The sequence below is a fragment of the Pinus tabuliformis genome, chromosome 3_2 (assembly GCF_031772625.1).
Source record: "Pinus tabuliformis cultivar Carrire ecotype Pingquan chromosome 3_2, CPIR1, whole genome shotgun sequence".
In the NCBI taxonomy this organism is placed as follows: Eukaryota; Viridiplantae; Streptophyta; class Pinopsida; order Pinales; family Pinaceae; genus Pinus; species Pinus tabuliformis.
The window spans coordinates 846,287,785-846,309,413 of record NC_142302.1 but is presented as its reverse complement, the minus strand read 5'-3'; the positions used below and the strand labels follow the sequence as shown (position 1 = coordinate 846,309,413).

The 21,629-nt window shown below is 38.0% G+C and overlaps 1 protein-coding gene across 2 annotated transcripts; it reads left to right on the top strand.

The window, feature by feature from the left end:
• The first annotated feature begins 3,586 nt into the window (after positions 1–3,586).
• LOC149183306 (putative ABC transporter C family member 15) lies at positions 3,587–10,060 on the top strand. 2 transcript variants are annotated; one of them, XM_089417096.1, is made up of 10 exons: positions 3,587–6,280; positions 6,471–6,557; positions 6,703–7,404; positions 7,508–7,672; positions 7,949–8,243; positions 8,367–8,572; positions 8,665–8,970; positions 9,116–9,179; positions 9,369–9,608; positions 9,711–10,060. In XM_089417096.1, exons 1-10 carry the CDS (start codon positions 3,887–3,889, stop codon positions 9,800–9,802), a joined length of 4,551 nt encoding a protein of 1,516 aa, XP_089273222.1. In that variant the 5' UTR covers positions 3,587–3,886; the 3' UTR covers positions 9,803–10,060. The 2 variants fall into 2 exon arrangements, with proteins under 2 accessions (XP_089273222.1, XP_089273221.1); XM_089417095.1 differs by having other exon boundaries at positions 8,358–8,572; positions 9,711–10,059.
• Positions 10,061–21,629: the final 11,569 nt, after the last annotated feature.

Below are 21,629 nucleotides of genomic sequence, written 5' to 3'. Positions count from 1 at the left end.
GATCCAATGAGCGTGGTCATTGATTAGGGAGAGGGATTTTGCGCAGAGTTTTTGGATAGGCGAGCCAGTGTTTGCTCTAGGGTGGTCAAGACACCTTTTCCTCTGCCCATGGAAAAAAATTTTCCACAAGGCAATTTGAGCCCACCCTGGCTTTGGTGCAATAATCCTCCAAATCAATTTTGCACCCAACGCCAAGTTTTGCATGCTGATGTTCTTAAAGTTCAATCCGCCTTCCAATCTGGGCATGGAAATTTTAGTCCAGCTTAATAGAGGAATTTTCTTTTCGTTGGCTTTTCCGCCTTTCCAGAAAAATTTTCTGATATGATCCTCCATTTTCTTCATGATTCCAACAGGGGCTAGCATCACTGCAAATTGATAGATGGGGAGGCTGTTGAGGACAGCTTTTATTAAAACTGACTTACCTGCCAGATTAAGCCAGTTAAAACCCCAGGAGTGAATCTTAGACTCGAACTTTTCTAGTAGGGGCAGCCAATCTCTGTTGGCAGCGCGATGTAAAAAGATAGGGAGACCCAGATACTTGAAGGAGGACCAAGACGAGGAAGCCGCAAAACCGAAGCAACTGGAGATGGCCTGCAAAGAGGAGGCAGGGGTATTCCAGCAGTAGATATGGCATTTGCCTTTGTTCAGCTTACTTCCTAATTCTTCACAGTATTCTTCAACCACTTCTTTGAAACTTTTAGCTGAGGGCACCGAGGCAGCACCCAGCAAGAGGGAATCGTCCGCAAAAAGAGCGTGGTTTATGTTGTTAACACCTCTCGCAATGTTCAGGCCCATTAGTTCTTGATCCTGTTGCTTTTTGTTCAAAAGAAAGCTGAGGACGGAAGCTTGAAGGACAAAGAGCAGGGGGGATAAAGGACACCCTTGCCTCAAACCACGAGAGGCTTTGAAGAAATCTGAGGCCCTCCCATTCACCAGAGGGGCTATCCAGGGCTCGCTGATACAGGCCTTAACCCAATTGACAAATTTGGAGCCAAACCCGAATTTGAGCAGGACCTCGAATAGAAAACTGTGTCTCACTCTGTCAAAGGCACTTTCTAGATCTAGCTTGATCGCCATACCTTTCTCTTTGCAGACCATACTGGAGTGGATTGCCTCTTGGACCAGGACAAAGTTGTCCATAATATGTCTTCCCTTGATAAATCCTCACTGGTAGAGATTTTTGAAGTGAGTGAAGGCAACGTTTTTTATGCAACTGATGTCTCTATGAATGGTGGTCTCAACTTTGATTTCTGAGATGGAGTTGAAGCATTTTCGGGCCTGAGCTTGCTTGTGGAAGAAAGAAGAGTTTCTATCTCCCGCCTTGAGCCAGAGACTGCGGGATTTTTGTCTCCAAAACTCTTCCTCTGCCAAGCTAGCCTTAAGGAACATGCGCTGAAGATTAGCCTCCTTGTCAATTAACTCTTTAGTGATCTCAACGTTTTCCGATGCCAGGTGATGCGAATCAAGACGCTCCTGGATTATTTTCCTTTCCACAACAGGATTTGGTAATGATTTTACCTAGGACTTTAAAGCAGTTTTGACTCTCCTAAGTTTCTCTTCCCAGACAAAGAATGCAGAGCCTTTGACAGGGAGCTTCCAGGTTTCTTTTATCAGAGGCAAGAAGGACGGCTCCTTGACCCAGTGAGTGTTAAATTTGAAGGGAATGGGACCTTGATCCAAATGAGCCAGCAGCTCGAGTTTAATGGGGCGGTGATCAGAAACACTGCAAGGAAGGATATGCATTCTAGTTTCTAGACCAAGAAGAAGAAAAGAGCTTTGGACGAGATATCTATCTAACCTTGCAGCGATGTGGCCAGGTCCGATTCTTTTATTGGTCCATGTGTATTTCCCAGCCGAAGGCTTGATGTCGAGCATATCCCAGTCGAGCAGCAAGTCCTCAACCCATTCCCACGCCGGGTCCCTCACGATGCTTCCTCCGCGTTTTTCAGCCACTGATAATGTTAAATTAAGATCCTAATTAGAATGATTTGTTAGGTCGTAATTAAAATTTAAATAAATTATTTTAATTTTTTTAATTTTTTTTTATGTAATTTGGAAATCTCTCTGCAAAATTCATTTTAATAGAATTAATATTTAAAAAATAATAATATTTTATAATAATTGTTTTTTTTTGTTCGTTAGTAAGTTTCATTCCCACTTTAATTCTTGTTTATTGCCAAAGTTGATAGACTTCATTTCCCAATTACTTAACTTCTATTCATAAGCTATTTATGACTTCTAAATCTATAAATTTATGAAACTCATAATTGGATAGTGAAGATGTAGTGAGATTATGGCCATGCAACTTATACACAAAGGATATGCTACCAATTATATCTAAAATGAAGTTTTGATTTGTTCTAGATGGAGTGTTATTAGTCCCTGCTAAAGGTATGGCATTACTCTTCTCTTTGAAAACTAATGAGGACCTTTTCTAAGAGTTAATTTTTGTTAAGGGTTTTTCCTAATGTGGTTAAAGTGTTTTACTTTTTCTTAATAACAATGTCAATGCATATTTTAGCCAAAAGGTTTCTTATTTCAACATAAGCATTTGTTGATTTTTTCTTTTTATTTTTTTAATTAATGACCTAAATTGATTATCAAGGGAATATGCTTAGTATTTGCTTAGTCTTAGGGCACATTTTTAAAGTCTCCCTCTTCTTGGTGGGGGTTTGCACTTCGGAGTGCTTGCTATAACCTATGTAAATTATTTTCTTTCTTAATTCTAATTAGATGGGGTAATTAATATATAAGCAAATTTTATTTAGCAAAATGGTTCATTTTACAATAAGATGTGTAATTCTTTTATTTTTTTCTCAAGTTAAAATTGACCTATAATCCTGTAACGTAAATATATACATTAGTAAGATATTCTTCATGTTGTAATATTTTTTTTGTTATATTTATAAAATCTTAAACTTTATCAACTACATTAATATTTTTAATTGTAACTATGTAGTTACAATTGTTTTTAATTTTTCTAATATATAATGTTAATATATTTAATTATAAAAACAATTTTTTTTTTCAATTTAGTAATATTATCCACTTTTATTTGCGCTTTTAGGGCAATTGCTAATAATAATAAAAATTCAATAAAACTAAAAAAACCGTGAATAAAAAATAAACCTGCAACCTAAGTTTGTTGTCAACTGGCACCGAAGAAAATTGAATCATGTAACAATGCCAAGTGAAAATAATAGCGTAATCTTTTCCTAATATCTCGAATAACCGGCTCGCCATACCCCGTTCTTTTAATTGTTCGTTTATGGATGATTAAGAGGCTCACCCTACGCCGTTGCAAAGTTAGTTATTTCAGTTAACTCGCAACTCAAACCTGTGTGAAGCCAAAATTTGATGTTAGTTATTTCAGTTAACTCGCAACTCAAATCTGTGAAGGCAAAATTTGATGTATAGTAGTTATAGTTAGAATGGGCTAAGTATAATACTGACCCAGGTACCAATTCCTGGGTTAAAATAATAATATTATTAAAAATTAAAATAAAATAATTATTTGAACAAAGCATTCATTTGATATACCGATTTCTCTGGCCTTTTAAATGTTTGCATCTTGCCCACCAGAATGAAAGAGGGAGAGCGCATGCAGCCAGCTACCCAGGCATGTCAAGTATATAAGTATCAGCTATTGCCCTGTTATTCAATCTCACCATTTCTCAGTGCTAGTTATGTTTATGCTGCTTCTAGAATTATTTAATCCAGTAAACAAGAAGGTTTTTGCACTGCAACATCCTTGTTGTATGAAGCCCAATGTGTATGTGCATTTATAAATGGTAATGGTAACCAAGAGCTCTGTTGGCACTTTTTCATGTGGGTACTGAAATAGATATACTCATAAGGCACTTCGTTGATATTGTTAGTAAATAATATGTTTGCAGTCATGGAAGCCATAGGGGCACTAAACAAGAATAACAATACCCTCTGGCTGGAAATGGGTGAAACAGTTTGGTGGGAGGGACTTAGAGCTATTTTTGGAGGGCAGTTCTTTCGACATGCACTTGCAATTGGGCTGAATTTGCTCTTTCTTGTTTCTGTCATCCTTGAACTGTGTTGGACAAGGTTTAAATTCCGCACACCTCGGCCACCTACACCTCCTGTTCCATTTGACAGCTTTTCGAGTAAGTTTAAACTGGGGATTATGCAAAAGCTGGCTTTAGGTGGTTGCATTTTTCTGTGTATATGCTATAGCGTTCTCGGGATATGGAGCCCTGTGTATTGGTGGCTGAAGGAGAGGCCTGAAGGTTTTGAAAATGTGGGCGAGTATATTGTCCAGGCTCTGACTTGGGTTACAATGTCAGCTTATGTTCATCGCTCCTTCAGAAAAGAAGGTAAACAGAAGTTTCCACTTTTATTGCAGTTGTGGTGGAGTCTATCATTCATTCTGCAGGCTTTCTTCATCGTCCTCGACATTCAACGGTTGACAAAACAAAGAAGCGTTGCTGTTGATATCTTTGTTGAAATTATGGCTGTTCTCATTTTGGCTTGCTTGTGTTATACTAGTTGTTGTGCCAGAAGTGGTGTAGAGTCCTCCTCACAGACCATTCTAGAACCTCTCTTGAAAGACAATCCCCAAAAATGTGTAAACATTAAGGCAGTCTCTACTTATGCAACAGCCAACCTTCTCAGTCGGCTGTCATTTTCTTGGATGAGTCCTTTGCTTGCTGTTGGTTATAAGAGCCCTTTGCATATTGATGATGTACCCCAAGTTGCAGAGGAGGACAGGACAGGCCAATTATACGCTAAATTCAGAGCTCAGCTAGAGGCCAAAGGTGATACAGGCTCATTAGCAAAAGCCTTACTGCTATCTTTTCGGAAGGAAGTACTTTTGACTGCATTCTTAGCAGCACTGGAGACTTGTGCATCATATGTAGGTCCATGTTTTATAAATGCCTTTGTTCAATTTCTAGGTGGAAAGAAACAGTTTGAAAGTCAAGGCTATGCGCTAGTTTGTGCTTTTTTGGTGGCAAAGGTATTAGAGTCTTTGTCACAGCGACAAGGGTTTTTCAAACAACATCAGTTAACTTTACGGGTTAGAGCAGCATTGACAGCTATTATATACAGGAAGGGCTTGTTGCTTTCCAGTCAGTCAAGACAGAAGCATACAAGCGGAGAGATTATCAACTACATGAGTGTAGATGTTCAGAATGTTTCATGTTTCTGTTACTATATGCATAGTATTTGGATTTTCCCTCTTCAATTTGTTCTGGCCTTCATTATTCTATATCAGACGTTGGGCTTGGCAGCATTTTCGGGGTTGGCAGCCTCATTTGCAGTTATGTTGCCAAATTTCCCACTTGCAAAATTGCAAGAAAAATTTCAGGAGAGAATAATGGAAGAAAAAGACAAAAGGATGAAGGCCACATCGGAGACATTAAAAATTATGAGGATCTTAAAATTGCAGGCTTGGGAGACAAGATTTCTTCGGAAACTAGAAATTTTGAGGCAGGCAGAATATAGCTGGCTACAAAAATGTGTTTACGCATCAGCTATCACAACATCTGTTTCCTCTGTTGGACCAATAGTTATCATTGTTGCAACTTTTGGTACATGTATGCTTATAGGAGTGCCTTTGACAGCAGGGAGAATTCTTTCTGCACTCGCAACTTATGGGACACTTCAGGGAGCTATCGGCATGCTTCCTGGCTTAATCCCTCAGATTGCTCAAACTAAAGTGTCAATTGATCGCATTGTGGCCTTTCTGCAGGAGGAAGAGCTGCAACACGATGGGGTAGAAAAGGTATCAAAGGAGTCAACAGACTTCGCGATTCAAATCCAAGGAGGGATATTTTCTTGGAATCCCGATTCCTCTAGTCCAACTATAAGAGGTTTAGATGTCCAACTAGAGAGAGGCATGAGGGTTGCAGTATGTGGAACTGTCGGTTCAGGAAAATCAAGCCTTTTATCCTGCATATTAGGTGAAATACCAAAAATTTCAGGCTCTGTTAGCGTAAGTGGTACCAAAGCATATGTCCCTCAGTCTCCTTGGATACAAAGTGGGAAAATTAAAGACGCTATTCTCTTTGGAAAGCAGATGGATACTATTAGATACAATAGTGTACTTGATGCTTGTGCATTGAAGAAAGATCTTGAACTTTTTCCTTATGGGGACGAGACAGACATTGGAGAAAGAGGGTTAAATTTGAGTGGTGGACAAAAACAGAGAATACAGATTGCCCGTGCTTTATATCAAGATGTAGACATTTATATTTTTGATGACCCTTTTAGTGCTGTGGATGCACATACCGGAAAACATATTTTCCAAGTATGTTTCTCTTATCCTTTACATACTGTAGGTTTCCTGAATTAATTAGTTTTAATGTTTTGATGGAATGATGAAGCTCTACAGTAGCACTCTGCAATTCATTGTTCAGTCTGGATAATATACATTGCTGGTTGTGCCGCTGCAAATTCATGTCCATAAACATCTAAGAAATTGGACTTGCTTGTTATAGGAATGCATACTTGGTATGCTGGGTTCAAAGACTGTAGTCTATGTAACTCATCAAGTGGAGTTTTTACCCTCTGCTGACACCATTATGGTAGGTTTGAATTTCTTTCATCCTGTTCTAGTGATATTAAAATTTTCAATGTAATTGGTAAAGGGACAGTGGGTTTCTTGATCATTTATTGAGAGGAGGAGATAAGGGATCCATATTTTGTTGATGTAAATGATATTCTTCACAGGTAATGCGAGATGGTGAAATTACTCAGGTTGGCAGATATGATGACATCTTACAATCAGGCACAGATTTTGTGGAATTAGTTGGTGCACATCAAAAAGCTTTGAAAACTATTTCTGCTATGGAGAAATCTGAAGTGTACACATCAGAGAGATTTGTTGAAAACTCATGTCCTGGCAATACAGCTGCAGTGAAAAATGTTACTGTCAGTGACACACTGGAGCAGCGCGGTGTTCAGAACTCAATAGATGTAGAGGAAGAGGTTGAACCAGAAAACCACAAAGAAAGATTGGATGAAGAGAATAAAAATTCACAGCTTGTACAAGAAGAAGAAAGAGAGAGAGGCAGGGTAAGCATGTCGGTATACTGGTCTTACATTACTGCTGCATACAATGGTACTTTGATACCTATAATACTACTGGCCCAAATAATAAGTCAGCTACTTCAAATATGTAGTAACCTCTGGATGACATCGGAAGCCTCTACAAAAGAAAATGAGAGTTCCCCTGTGAGAAAGTCCCTTTTCATTCTGGTGTATGTTGCTTTGACATTAAGCAGCTCCCTGTGTGTTCTTGTGAGGTCTATGCTTCTTTCATTGGTTGGACTTAAAACTGCTAATCAGCTTTTCAGCACTCTGCACAGGTGTATATTTCGTGCACCAATGTCCTTCTTTGATGCAACTCCATCTGGGCGAATACTGAATCGGGTCAGTTGACATTTATTGTTTTAATAGGCTAATACCTTTCCTGAGAGAGAAGGAAATCATTTGATTCTAGTGGGTCAGTAACAAGCTCTCTGTTTCTTGGCAGGCATCAACTGATCAGAGTGCAATGGACACATTGATTCCTTCTCAACTAGGAGAATTGGCTTTTGCATTTATACAACTTTTGGGGATCATTGCAGTCATGTCTCATATTGCTTGGCAGGTCTTCATTGTGTTTATACCAGTGGGTGCAAGTTGTATATGGTATCAGGTATTCTCTGTATTTCTCAATAATAATAAGTACGAACTTGCAAATTTTAATTTTCTCAGAGGAACATAAATTGGCGATAAGAGAGTTTGATTTCTACTTCAAGGCTTGCTGTAGGTAGATCCCATAATCTGATTGAAAGGATGTTATCAAATAGATAAAGTTGCACCAGGATTCTATCATGACAACAGTTTATCTGTAAATCTTTGTTTCCATGCTTTTGGGTTTTTATAGTAATAAGAGAATTCTTGTAACTCCTCTGACCTTCCTTGCATGCAGCAATACTACATAACATCAGCTAGGGAACTGGCTCGGCTGGCATCAGTTTGTAGAGCTCCAATCGTACAACATTTTGGAGAATCAATCTCTGGAGCAGCCACCATTAGAAGTTTTGACCAGGAATTTCGATTCATGGAAAGAAATCTCGAGTTGATTGATATATATATGAGACCTAGTCTCCACAATGTTGGAGCCAATGAGTGGCTTGGCATTCGGATGGATTTTCTGTCAAATCTTGTGTTTGCATTCTTTTTGGTGTTCCTCATTCGCTTGCCTCAAGATGTAATTAGCCCAAGTAGGTACAGAAGCACTATCTTGGCTTACAATTATTTTTCCTAAACTGATCTCAGCAGACTAGACATATTCTTTATAATGAAATATGAAAGTAAATGAAATGGCACCTTAACAGGCACTGCAGGGTTGGCAGTAACATATAGTCTAAGTCTGAACATGGTACAAGCCTGGGTAATATGGTGCCTTTGTTATGTGGAGACCAACATGATCTCAGCGGAGAGAATAATGCAGTATTCACGAATTCCCAGTGAGTCACCAGTGATTATAGAGAATTGTAGACCAAACTCCAACTGGCCATCTAGAGGAACAATAGATCTAACTGATTTGCAGGTCAGAACTCAATACAAATAGACTCTTTTTCACGCATTCAATGCTAATAATTTGCATGTCAGTTCATCTATAAATTTGATCCATACAACCAGGTGCGTTATGGACCACATCTTCCGCTTGTCTTGAAAGGCCTTACATGCACTTTCCCTGGAGGCACGAAGGTGGGAGTTGTGGGGCGGACAGGAAGTGGCAAATCTACTCTTATTCAATCCATTTTTCGCATTGTGGAACCAACAACGGGCAGAATTGTCATTGATGGAGTCGATATCTCATCCATAGGCCTCCATGACCTAAGATCCAAATTAAGCATTATTCCGCAAGAACCAACAATGTTTGAAGGCACTATAAGAAATAATTTGGATCCTCTCGAAGATTGCTCCGATGATGAGATTTGGGAGGTTAGTTCTGCTTCATATTCTATAAGCATTAGTATCAATTTTAGCGCCAATTATTCTTGCCCTGAAGAATATAGATATTTCCCCTGAGGATCTTGCTCTAAGTTTATTCTTTATGAATCTACTTCGATTTTGCTTGTGCTTTCAGGCTTTGGACAAGTGCCAACTTGGTGAGATTGTACGAGCAAAAGAAAAGAAACTTGATTCCTCAGGTCTGTGTGTCTTTATCACATTCAATGGAAGTCCTGAAGGAGAAAAATAAAACCTTTTACAGTAGCTATTTCTGCTATTTGCTTTCCATCTTAGTGCTCATGTTTTGTTTATTTTTTGGTGTCCTAGAGACCCCTTTCTTTTAGAATGAAAATTGAGAATCAAATTTAATGGAATGATCTCTTGTACAGTGTCTGAGAATGGAGGAAACTGGAGTGTGGGTCAATGCCAGCTTGTCTGTTTGGGACGGGCACTACTAAAACAAAGTCGGATACTGGTCCTTGACGAGGCAACTGCCTCAGTTGACACTGCAACTGATGGGTTTATTCAGCAAATAATTCGCCACCAATTTTCTACCTGCACAGTCATTACTATAGCACATCGGATTCCATCTGTTATTGAGAGTGATATGGTTCTCCTATTAAAGGATGGTATAACATTTATAAGTTGTTTATTTTCTAGTGTTTTGTTACAGTTACTATTTTTTTGGACACATTTCATTTTTTACTTACTTTGTATTTGTTTTGAATCAGGACAAATTGCTGAGTATGACACTCCATCCAAACTACTCAGCAACAAATTTTCTGCATTTGCAAAACTTGTTTCAGAGTACTCCATCCAATAGATATCTTAACTAGAGCTTTTGACATTGGTCATACTGGGTTTACAATAGAATGGAGAAAAATCTTTATTTCCCTAAAACTCAAGCTGGATAAAAGCTGGATAAATGTACAATATAGAGATACAATATAGTAGGCTATGAGCTACCATGTAAGCTCATTATTTTCTGATAATATTCTATATTTAGGTCCTTAAGAAGAGTTCAATAACTCTTATCAGTGACTTTGACAGACTTTGACAGTTACGATTTTTCACTTGTTATATACAAATGGAGTTTACCCTTTTTCCTGTGTAACTTTTATCACTTCAACAAGGTAATCAAGGTAATATTGGAGAACTCCAGACAACTTGGATTTGTATGGGCAGTGCAGTTGGATGTAAGGTGCCTCTAACTAATTTGTCTTTTTTTTTTCTGCTTTGATTCTATTATTTTGAGTTTCACATTTTATTTTATTTTATTTTTATTTTTTTAATTAATGAATTAATGAATGAATTAATTAATTAATTTTTATTTTTATTTATTTATTTTATTTTTTTCTGCTTTGATTCTATTATTTTGAGTTTCACATCTGCATTTTCTTTGTTTCTATTTTAGTTTTTCTTTGTTTCTATTTTAGTTCTGACCTCTATATGTAGTAATACTATGCCAATTCACATCAACATTTTATTCTCATTTCTACCAAACAAACTATGTTATACTGGCAAGGTTTATAGGTCTTGTTATTTATAAGTTTATAGGTCTTGTTATTTATAAGTCTTAATAATAAGCGATGGTTAATTGTTAATGTGTTTTTTTCCTTCATGCAATGAGCCAACTCAATTTTATTCATAATATTTTGCAGTTATAAACTTTTAAAGTTACCTAATATTTCAATGAGTAAGAATTTGAGAATTCTACTATCTAACCATCAAATATGCTCAAAAGAGGGAAAAAGATATAAGAAAAAATGAGAGATGTACAAAATAGACATACGCTTTTTGTTCTTTAAAAGCAATTTATTTTTTATTTAATTATTTTTTTCAATAATTTTATTTATTTATTTATTTTTTCTCTGCTTTGATTCTATTATTTTGAGTTTCACATTTGCATTTTCTTTGTTTCTATTTTAGTTCTGACCTCTATATGTAGTAATACTATGCCAATTCACATCAACATTTTATTCTCATTTATACCAAACAAGCTATGTTATACTCTCAAGGTTTATAGGTCTTGTTATTTATAAGTTTATAGGTCTTGTTATTTATAAGTCTTAATAATAAGTGATGGTTAATTGTTAATGTGTTTTTTTCCTTCATGCAATGAGCCAACTCAATTTTATTCATAATATTTTGCAGTTATAAACTTTTAAAGTTACCTAATATTTCAATGAGTAAGAATTTGAGAATTCTACTATCTAACCATCAAATATGCTCAAAAGAGGGAAAAAGATATAAGAAAAAATGAGAGATGTACAAAATAGACATATGCTTTTTGTTCTTTAAAAGCAATTTATTTTTTATTTAATTATTTTTTTCAATAATTTTTTTTTTTTTTTTTTTTTTTTTTGGGTGAATCTTTTCTTTTGAATAATAATGAAAATATTGGTTTGAGTAGTTGTTTTAACTAATATTCAGTTTAACAAGTTTTGTTTTGTCTTGTTTTTCTTTTCTTTTTTGAACATAAAAAAAGATATCTAATTCACTTTTATTAGAGTTAAAACTTCACTTTAGCTATGGGAGGAACTTGTACACATTTTTTTTGGCACAAAAATTAAATATGTTCTTTTAAAAAGTTTTTAAATGTTTTAAATTCACTATGATAAAAGTTCAACACATTCACTATGATAAAAGTTCAACACTGAGTGACAAAAGTATAAAAGTATAAAGTGTCTTGTTTAAATGAAAAGTTTAGAATGCACTTATCTCCTTAGTTTAATGTTCTTTCCATGCCAATTAAAATGTAATGAGGGATCATTGCAAACTTTCTATAGAATTCATACCATGCTTTCTCCCCCATTTAAAACTTTCTCATCATTATTAAGGGTTCAGGTTTTAGTGGAGTCCACACATGCAAATTGTTCAGGTCGGCCACATCATCATGGAGGCTCATGAAGCCCAATGGACACAACTATTCACCCATGACCTCTCAACTCATTTGGTATCATTGTCAACACTTGTATTCTTCTCTCTCCTACTCTCATTGGTTTGTACAACTATTGGGCTCTCTTTTCTCTCACACCTCTCAACTCATTTGGTATCATTGTCAACACTTGTATTCTTCTCTCTCCTACTCTCATTGGTTTGTACAACTATTGGGCTCTCTTTTCTCTCACGTGTGGCACAAGGAGGGTGAATTTCATATCTAAATTACAGGGCCAAAATTACAATGTTGATTACAATTTGACCGATGTTGACTTTGACCTTCCAAGGAGAGTTTGACTTCAATTTTTTTGGGATTTTGAGCACTTTGACCGCATACCAAAATTGTGATTGACCATAGATTTCATGACAACAGTTTGACTATTGACTTTGTCACTGTTTTGGACTGACTTTGACCTCCAGGCCGAGTTTGACTTGGGAAGACCGAGCTTTTCTTGAGGACATTCTATTGCTGCTTTGACCAACATTGAATTTCTATTTAGGGTTGTTGCAAAAAATTGCAGATTTGACAAGGTTGTTTTAATAGTGATTTGGCAAGTCAATTTTGGCATTGACTCTTGTATTTGTACTCTCTCTCTAAACATTTGATATAATAATGCGAAGATTTGATCAAAGGGTTTTCCCCACCTTGGGGTTTTTTTTCCAAATCTAGCGTCATCTTGTTTTGACGTGTCTTCTGCATATTGTTTCATATTCTATCTACTTTTATTGTCAATATGATTTTTAGTTAATGTGGTTGCTATTGGAAATCTAAATTGGAAATTGGCATTGGGATGCAAAAGGAACATTGAAGTAATTGTGCTAAGCATAGAACATACCATTGTTATCTAAATTTAACATGGTATGAAAGCACATGTGAAGACAAAGCCCAAGAAAAAGAAAAACAATCATTAAGAGAGATATGTTGATGAACACTATTGATCTAGCTTCAATGCTTCTACATCTTACTTCAAATCTGAGGATACGTTCAAGGACAAATATGACTATCATGCATGGAAAGTGACTTTGGACTCGCCCTTGGAAGAGCATGATGACTTTGGACTCGCCCTTGGAAGAGCATGATGCCATGTACCATGTGAAGGGAAGAGTGGTGAAGCCTCCTTCAAATGCACATGATGTTGCAAAGACAAAATACAAGAAAGGTGAGGTCCAAGCTAAAAGAATTATTAGAGACTCCATTCAAAAGCATTTGGTTGCTTATATTTTTGATTTAGGAACATCTAAGGAGATGTATGATAAGCTAGTTGGGATGTTCGAAGTAAACAATGCAAATCAAATCCTCTTTCTCAAGAACAAGTTGAAGGACATCAAGATGGATAAAGGGGAATCTATCAAATCTTACTTCACGAGGATTACGAAAATCAACAATGACCTTCTGTCTTTTGAAGAAGTTTTTGCTGACAGGGAGCTCACTCTCATTGCTCACGGAGGTCTTATAAGAGCGTGGGATGTGTTTAACACCACCATTCTCAACAATGATAGGATCCCTAGTTTAGATGAATTATTGGCTAGATGCTCTTATTGGCTAGTTGAACTCAAGGAGAGATGAGGATGATGGAGAGAGACGAGCCTTCGAATGGAAATGAACCTATTGCTTTCTTTGCTCATGCTAAGAGGAAAAATAATGTTGGTCCAAGAAAACAGGGTCAAGGATTCAAGAAAGGATTCAAAGGAGGAGGAAAAGGGAGGTGCTACAATTGCAACAGGTTTGGCCATTATGATAGAGAGTGTCCTCACAAGAAGGTTACTCCAAGGGATGATGACAACGACAACCACAATAACTACAAAGCAAGTAGTAATCAAAGGAACAACATGTTCAACAATAAAGGAAAAAGGAATGTTCATGTTGCTCGAGATGGAAATGGTCGACCTCCCAAAAGGACAAGAATTCCTGGTACGAGGAAAGTAATGTTGTAGGAAAGAAAAAATAATTTTGTCTTATTTCTGTTTTATCCATTGCCTCTCCTCTAGATACTTTTGATCATTGGTTGATTGATAGTGGAACCTTAAGGCACTTCACTGGGTACAAGGAGGCCCTCTCAAATTTGGTTGAAAAGAAGACTAATTTGGAAATCATACTTGGAGATAATGCCACCTATCCCATGAAAGGAATAGATACTGTCACTCTTCACTTGAATCAAGGTCAAACCATTCTGTTGAATTTTCTTTACAAATAAGCTAGCTCATTGATATCATGTAGAAATTTCACATGAAGATCAAACTGATATATGCAATGTATTAAAGCATAATACTAGATCTACATTTACCATAAACTTTGCGGAAGCTTAATTGAACATGAGCAACATCAAGCATGAAAAAATATAACTGAGAATGAGAAGTAATCAACCATAACACAGAATATATAACCTGGGGAAAGCACCAGCCTAAAACCCCACTCTCTGTATTATCATACATAGGATTTATACAAAGCCTTAGCTCTCACACAACTAGCTAACTCTCAGTACAATCCTCACAGATGAAGGTGGAAATACATCATGACTACATAAAGCCTTAGCTCTCACAGCTAGCCAGCTCTCAGTGCAATCCTCCTGGATGCTCACAGGTAATTAAGACTTCTCCTAAGCCTTCTCCTCTACCCTCCGAGCCTCCTATTTCCTTGCGCAGTTTTCCCTCGGTGATTCTCCTATTACCAAGTGTAACACTGATCTCACACCCTGTAAAACTGCACAATCCTCAAGGAACCTTAATCCTTTTGCTTGGATGATTTTCCTTTATAGGAAAAATCCATCCAACTGATAGTACACTGTCCCTCCTCTGATCTCAATCAGGTCTTTCTCTGAATTGACATGCATGAGTTATTTATGAGAGAATATTCAATTATCTGAATTGCAACAGTTACATGCATGCAAGCATTAACTAACTGAACTCACATTAATTTAAACAAACTGTTTAAAACAAATATAACTGGACTTGATTCAGATAACTGAGCCAACTAATTACTACTCAAATTAGAACTCATCCTTATCTCTTTAACTAATGGATAAATTCCTCAATTAATAGATAAATGGTTGCATGTCCTTACATAGACTTCAAGTTTGATTTTCCTTAACTAATTAACTCAAGATGAATTAATTAATTAATTTTAAAACTGCTGTTAATATCAAATTCGAATTTTACTTCCTATTTTTAGTTTGGGGACTGACTAAAATAGGAATACATCCTGAACTGCTAAAAATAGAATTCTATTTTTAGCACTTCCATTTTTAATTCCCTATTGCCCAATCCAACACTGGTACCCAAACTGCTATTTTTAGCATTTCTTATTGCCATTTTTCAACACTCCATCTCAACAAGAAAGACATTCAACTCGAACTCGATCATGTACCTCTGGAATGTTCTGCATGCAACACTTCTACCAAGTGTGGTTGCTCTAGCAACTCTCGGAACAAAAAAAAACTCCCAATTGACCTCTCTGTTGGGCTAGAAACATACTCTAATGTTGAAGCTCTACCTGCTGCTGACAAGTGCTCCCTCTCTGACCTCTAAGTTGCTGCAACACTCCATGCATCTCACACTGATGCACACCTCTCTATGCCATCTTGCACTGGTGCAACACTCCTGTGCCTCTCGCGTTGTTGTAGCCTGCTAGCTCTACACAGTCCTGGGACTTCTGCACTATAGCTCTCTTTGCCGCTCCATCCGCATCTGTCTCTACCCAATCAGTCAGTCCTGCTACTCCTCATCAAGGCTCCTGTAGCAAAGTCGAATCAAAGAGGTTGTGTACCTCAAGGATCCTACCCCTCCTTGGGACGATCACTCCACATCGCCCCACCTCCTACCTGGAGGTATGGCTGCATGTGATCCCTCTTCCAACCTGGCTCGAAGTTTCCCCCTATTGGAGGTCTCTGCATGAGTAGATGTCTCTACTCGATCTCCTTTCAACTTCACTAGTTGTGGCTGCTCTACAACCTCCTGAAGCTGCTTCACCAATCATGGCTCCTCCATAATCGTCTGAGACTTCTTCTGGCGCTGCATGTTGAGAGGTAGTGTGCGTTCCCTCTCAACCACCAAGTCTCCAACAATTTCCTTGCTCCTCAAGGCTTTGCATGCATCTTGAACCTCAAGTGCATACAGGTTCTTAGCTAGCACACCAATCTGTTTCATCTTTCCCGCTGTCATGAAATTTTCTAGAAAAATAACTGATTTTAAATCAGTGATATCTCCCTCATCCGAACTCCGATTCAGTTATTTTTTTTTTTTTTGATTTTGGGTATTTTTCCACATGGAATCCAAATCTGCTATTTGTTTCTAAAAATTTTGTACATAAATTTTCAGATCTGCTCTGCAAACTCTCGGCCCATAACTCAAAACTTTGAAATTTCCTTTCAGTATACTGTTCTCTCCTTTGATCACCTTTGCTCCGATACCATGTAGAATTTTCTCTACAAATCAGCTAGCTCACTGATATCATGTAGAAATTTCACCTACAGATCAAACTGATATGCATTGTACTAAAGCATAATACTAGATCTACATCTACCATAAACTTTGTGGAAGCTTAATTGAACATGAGCAACATCAAGCATGAACCGATATAGCTGAGAATGAGAAGTAATCAACCATAACACAGAAGATATAACCCGGGGAAAGCACCAACCTAAAACCCCACTCTTTGTATTATCATACATAGGATTTATACAAAGCCTTAGCTCTCACACAGCTAGCCAACTCTCAATACAATCCTCACAGATGAAGGTGGAAATACATCAAGATTACACAAAGCATTAGCTCTCACAACTAGCCAGCTCTCAATGAAATTCTCCTGGATGTTCACAAGCAATCAAGGCTTCTCCTAAGCCTTCTTCTCTACCCTCCAAGCCTCCTATTTCCTTACACAGTTTTTCCTAGGTGATCCTCCTGTTACCAAGTGTAACATTGATCTCTCACACTGATCTCACACGCTATAAAACTGCAAAATCCTCAAGGAACCTTAATCCTTCTGCTTGGATGATTTTCCTTTATAGGAAAAATCCATCCAACTGATAGTACATTGTCCCTCCTCTGATCTCAACTTGGTCTTTCTCTGAACTGACATGCATAAGTTATTTATGAGAGAATATTCAATTATCTGAAATGCAGCAGTTACATGCATGCAAGCATTAACTAACTGAAATCACATTAATTTAAACAAAATGTTTAAATCAAATATAATTGGACTTGACTCAGATAACTGAGCCAACTAATTACTACTCAAATTAGAACTCATCGTTATCTCTTTAACTAATGGATAAATTCTTCAATTAATAGATAAACTGTTGCATGTCCTCACATAGACTTCAAGTTTGATTTTCTTTAACTAATTAACTCAAGATGAATTAATTAATTAATTTTCAAACTTCTGTTAATATCAAATTCGAATTTTACTTCCTATTTTTAGTCCAAGGACTGACTAAAATAAGAATCTATCTTGAACGCTAAAAATAGAATTATATTTTTAGCACTTCCATTTTTCATTCCCTACTGCCCAATCTAGCACTGGTACCCAAACTACTATTTTTAGCATTTCTTGTTGCCATTTTTCAACACTCACTCTCAACAAGAAAGGAATTCAACTCGAACCTGATCCTGTACCTCTGGAATGTTCTACATGCAACACTTCTACCAAGTGTGGTTTCTCCAACAACTCTCGGAACAAAAAAAACTCCCAGCTGACCTCTTTGTTGGGCTAGAAACATACTCTGATGCTGAAGCTCTACCTATTGTTGAGAAGTGCTCCCTCTCTGACCTCTAAGATGCTGCAACACTCCATGCATCTCACACTATTGCACACCTCTCTGTGCCATCCTGCACTGGTGAAACATTCTTGTGCCTCTCACATGTTTGCAGCCTACTAGCTCTACACAGTCGTGGGACTCCTGCACTATAGCTTTCTCTACCACTCCATCTGCATTTGTCTCTACCCAATCAGTCAATCCTGCTACTCCTCATTGGGGCTCCTGTAGCAAAGTTGAATCAAAGAGATTGGGTACCTCAAGGATCCTACCCCTCCTCCTTGGGACGATCACTCCACATCGCCCCACCTCCTACTTGGAGGTATGGCTACATGTGATCCCTCTTCCCACCTAGCTCGAAGTTCCCCCCTACTGGAGGTCTCTGCATGAGTAGATGTCTATACTCCATCTCCTCTCAGCTTCTTTAGTTGTGGCTGCTCGACAACCTCCTAAAGCTGCTTCACTAATCGTGGCTCCTCCACAATCGTCTGAGACTTCTTCTGGCACTGCATGTTGAGAGGTAGTGTACACTCCCTCTCAACCACCAAGTCTCCAAGAGTTGATTTGCTCCTCAAGGCTTTGCATGCATCTTGAACCTCAAGTGCATACAGGTTCTTGGCTAGCACACCAATCTGTTTCATCTTTCCCGCCGTCACAAAATTTTCTAGAAAAATACTTGATTTTAAATCAGTGATATCTCCCTCATCCGAACTCCAATTCAGCCAATTTTTTTTTTTTTTGGTTGGGTATTTTTCCACATGGAATCCAAATCTGCTATTTGTTTCTGAAAATTTTGTATATAAATTTTCAGATCTTCTCTGCAAACTCTCGGCCCAAAACTCAAAACTTTGAAATCTCCTTTCAGTATATTGTTCTCTCCTTTGATCACCTTTGCTCCAATACCATGTAGAATTTTCTCTACAAATCAGCTAGCTCACTGATATCATGTAGAAATTTCACTTGCAGATCAAACTGATATATGCAATGTACTAAAGCATAATACTAGATCTACATCTACCATAAACCTTGTGGAAGCTTAATTGAACATGAGCAACATCAAACATGAACAGATATAACGAGAATGAGAAGTAAGCAACCATAACACAGAAGATATAACCTGGGGAAAGAACTGTAGAAATTTTGAATAATTTGACACTTATTCACAGAGATTATCTCGATTATACACTATTGCGGAATACATGCAAAATACATAATCTCCTCTACGTTGATCATCAAATTAGCAACATTAAAAACAATGAAACATCAATCGCATGCACACATTAACACAGTATGTAACCTGGGGAAAGCATACAGCTGAAAACCCCACACCATCTGTATATTATAATGATAGAGAACATGTAACAATACATAGTATAATACTCCTCACAAGTACTCAGTACTATCTCCAACTGTTACACACAAACTAGCTCAGATCTGATGCCTCAAATCTCCTCCGTTGTTTGCCTGCCTCCACTGCGCAATCCTGCAAGAGAATCAATCACTCTATGAAATCAAATTCCCTTGGTTTTACTACGCAAGCCTCATGGGAAATCTCCATCCATGCATGTGCAAATCTCATGCACAACTATAGTCACAATTGATAGCAATCTCAACCTCTAACACCTGTCTCCACTGAACTGTCCATGCACTGAGTTAACTGATGTATTCTTTAGTTGCTTTATGAGTTAATAATTAGTGAATTAGTTTAAAAATTAATTCACATCACTCATCACTAGTCTATTTGTAGTTAGACTAAATACAACTAGTTCAACCAAGTCAAACTGAACACAACTCCATCAACTCCACAATCAACTCCACCGAAACTCAACCACATGAGTTCTAACTGAAGTCCTGCATGCATTAGCTCAACTGACCCACAAGAAAAGCGTATTTCCTTCTGAAAGCTACATGTGCCACATCTGTAGCTCAAACTGAAGTGCTCCAAGAGGATAAGATAATGTTTATAGTCCAAATATTATTATGAGACAATAATATTCGACTGTTCTATTTTTAGCCTGGCAGTCTAAAAATATAAACAACCCATATGTCTAAAAATAGAAGTCCATCTATTTTTATCAACATGACCAACCATCCACAAATAACATCCTGCAACTCATAGACCATGATCCATATGTCTAAAAATAGACTTTGCGCCAAAATAGCCTGCGAGCCCACTTAGTGAAGGTGACTTCTTTCCACTAAGCTCCATCATCTTGTTGCATTCTCAACACTCCCTCTCAACAAGATATGGATTATCAGCAACCCCTATCTTGCCTCGGTGATATTCAAATTTGCTCCTGGTGAGCGCCTTCGTCAAGATATCAACATCTTGATCCTCCGTTGGAATGTATGAAAGTAACATGATTCTCCACTGCACACAATCTATGATATGATGGTACCTGATGTCAATGTGCTTAGATCTATCATGAAATACAGGATTAGCTGAGAGTTTAATGCAACTCTGGTTATCACAGTAAATCACAATAGGCTCCAAGTAAGAACCGAACAACCTGACCAGAATCTTCCTCATCCATATAGCCTTGCATGCAGCCAAACTTGCTGCCATATACTCGACCTATGCTGAACTGAGTTCCACAGATCTCTGCTTCCTGTTGTACCAAGAAAATGTTGTTGACCCGATACTGAAGACCCCTCCAGATGTGCTCTTTCTGTTCGTTGGGCTCCCTACCCAATCTGCATCCGTGAAGCCACATAGCTTCACCTCCTCCTCCTGTCTGTACCACAATCCATATCCCGATGTGCCTCTAAGATAACAAAATACATGCTTGCCTGCCTTCCAGAAGAGCTTGGTTGGATTAACCATAGCTTGTGAAAGTTGGTTAACGGCATAGCATATATCGGGTCGTGTATTGACTAGATACATAAGCGACCCCACCAACTGTCGATAAACAGTGGCATCCACTACTTCCGTCGAAGTAGCATCCTCCTTCCTCCAACCTCCAGGAAGAGGAGTATCAACAGGCTTACAGCCATGCATGTTGAACTTCTCCAGTATCTCCCGAGCATACTTACCTTGAGAAACAAATATTCCATCACTACGCTGCTAGATTTCCAATCCCAGGAAATAATGAAGGAGGCCCAAGTCCTTCATCTCAAACTCCTTAGCAAGATCATCCTTGCATGAAAGTATCAATAGCTCATCACCTGTTAGAATCAAATCATCTACATAAAGTACAATGATAAGCAACTTACCCTCCACCACAATCTAGTATAGGTTAGGATCCGCTTCACTCTTGAGAATCCAAGTCCGGTGAAATAACTGTCTATCCGTGTGTACCAAGCACGTGGTGCTTGTTTCAACCCATACATCGCTCTCTTGAGCTTGCACACATGCGAATCGCTGCTGAAGATCTCAAAACCTTCAGGCTGTTCTATGTACACCTCCTCCTTAATGACTCCATTGAGGAACGCAATCTTCACATCCATCTGATGAATGTGACACCCCATCTGCGCTGAGAGAGCAAGAATCGTCTGTATGGAAGAATACCTTGTGACAGGTGCAAAGGTCTCCTTATAATCGATCCCCTCTATCTATGAAAAGCCTCGGGCAACAAATCTTGCCTTGTACTTCTCCACACTCCCGTCAGCTACCTGCTTAACTTTGTAGATCCATCTTGAACCCACCATTGATTTCCCTTCTGGTCTTGGGACAATCTCCCATGCACTCTTTCTGACAATCGAATCATACTCTTCCACCATGGCATCTACCCATGCGGGATCCTCCATAGCTTCCTCGAAAGAGGATGGCTCAATCACAACACATTTTCTCACAAGAGCCATGTATCCAATGTACCGATCGGGTGACTGTCTCTGTCTACGTTGAGCTGTAGGTGGTCCTACAACCTTCTCTGCATCTTGAGCCAGTCGCTCAGCTTCTGTCAAGCGCTTTCGCCCTCTGATGGTTTGCACTGCATGAGTGGTTTCTTCCACTCCATGAAC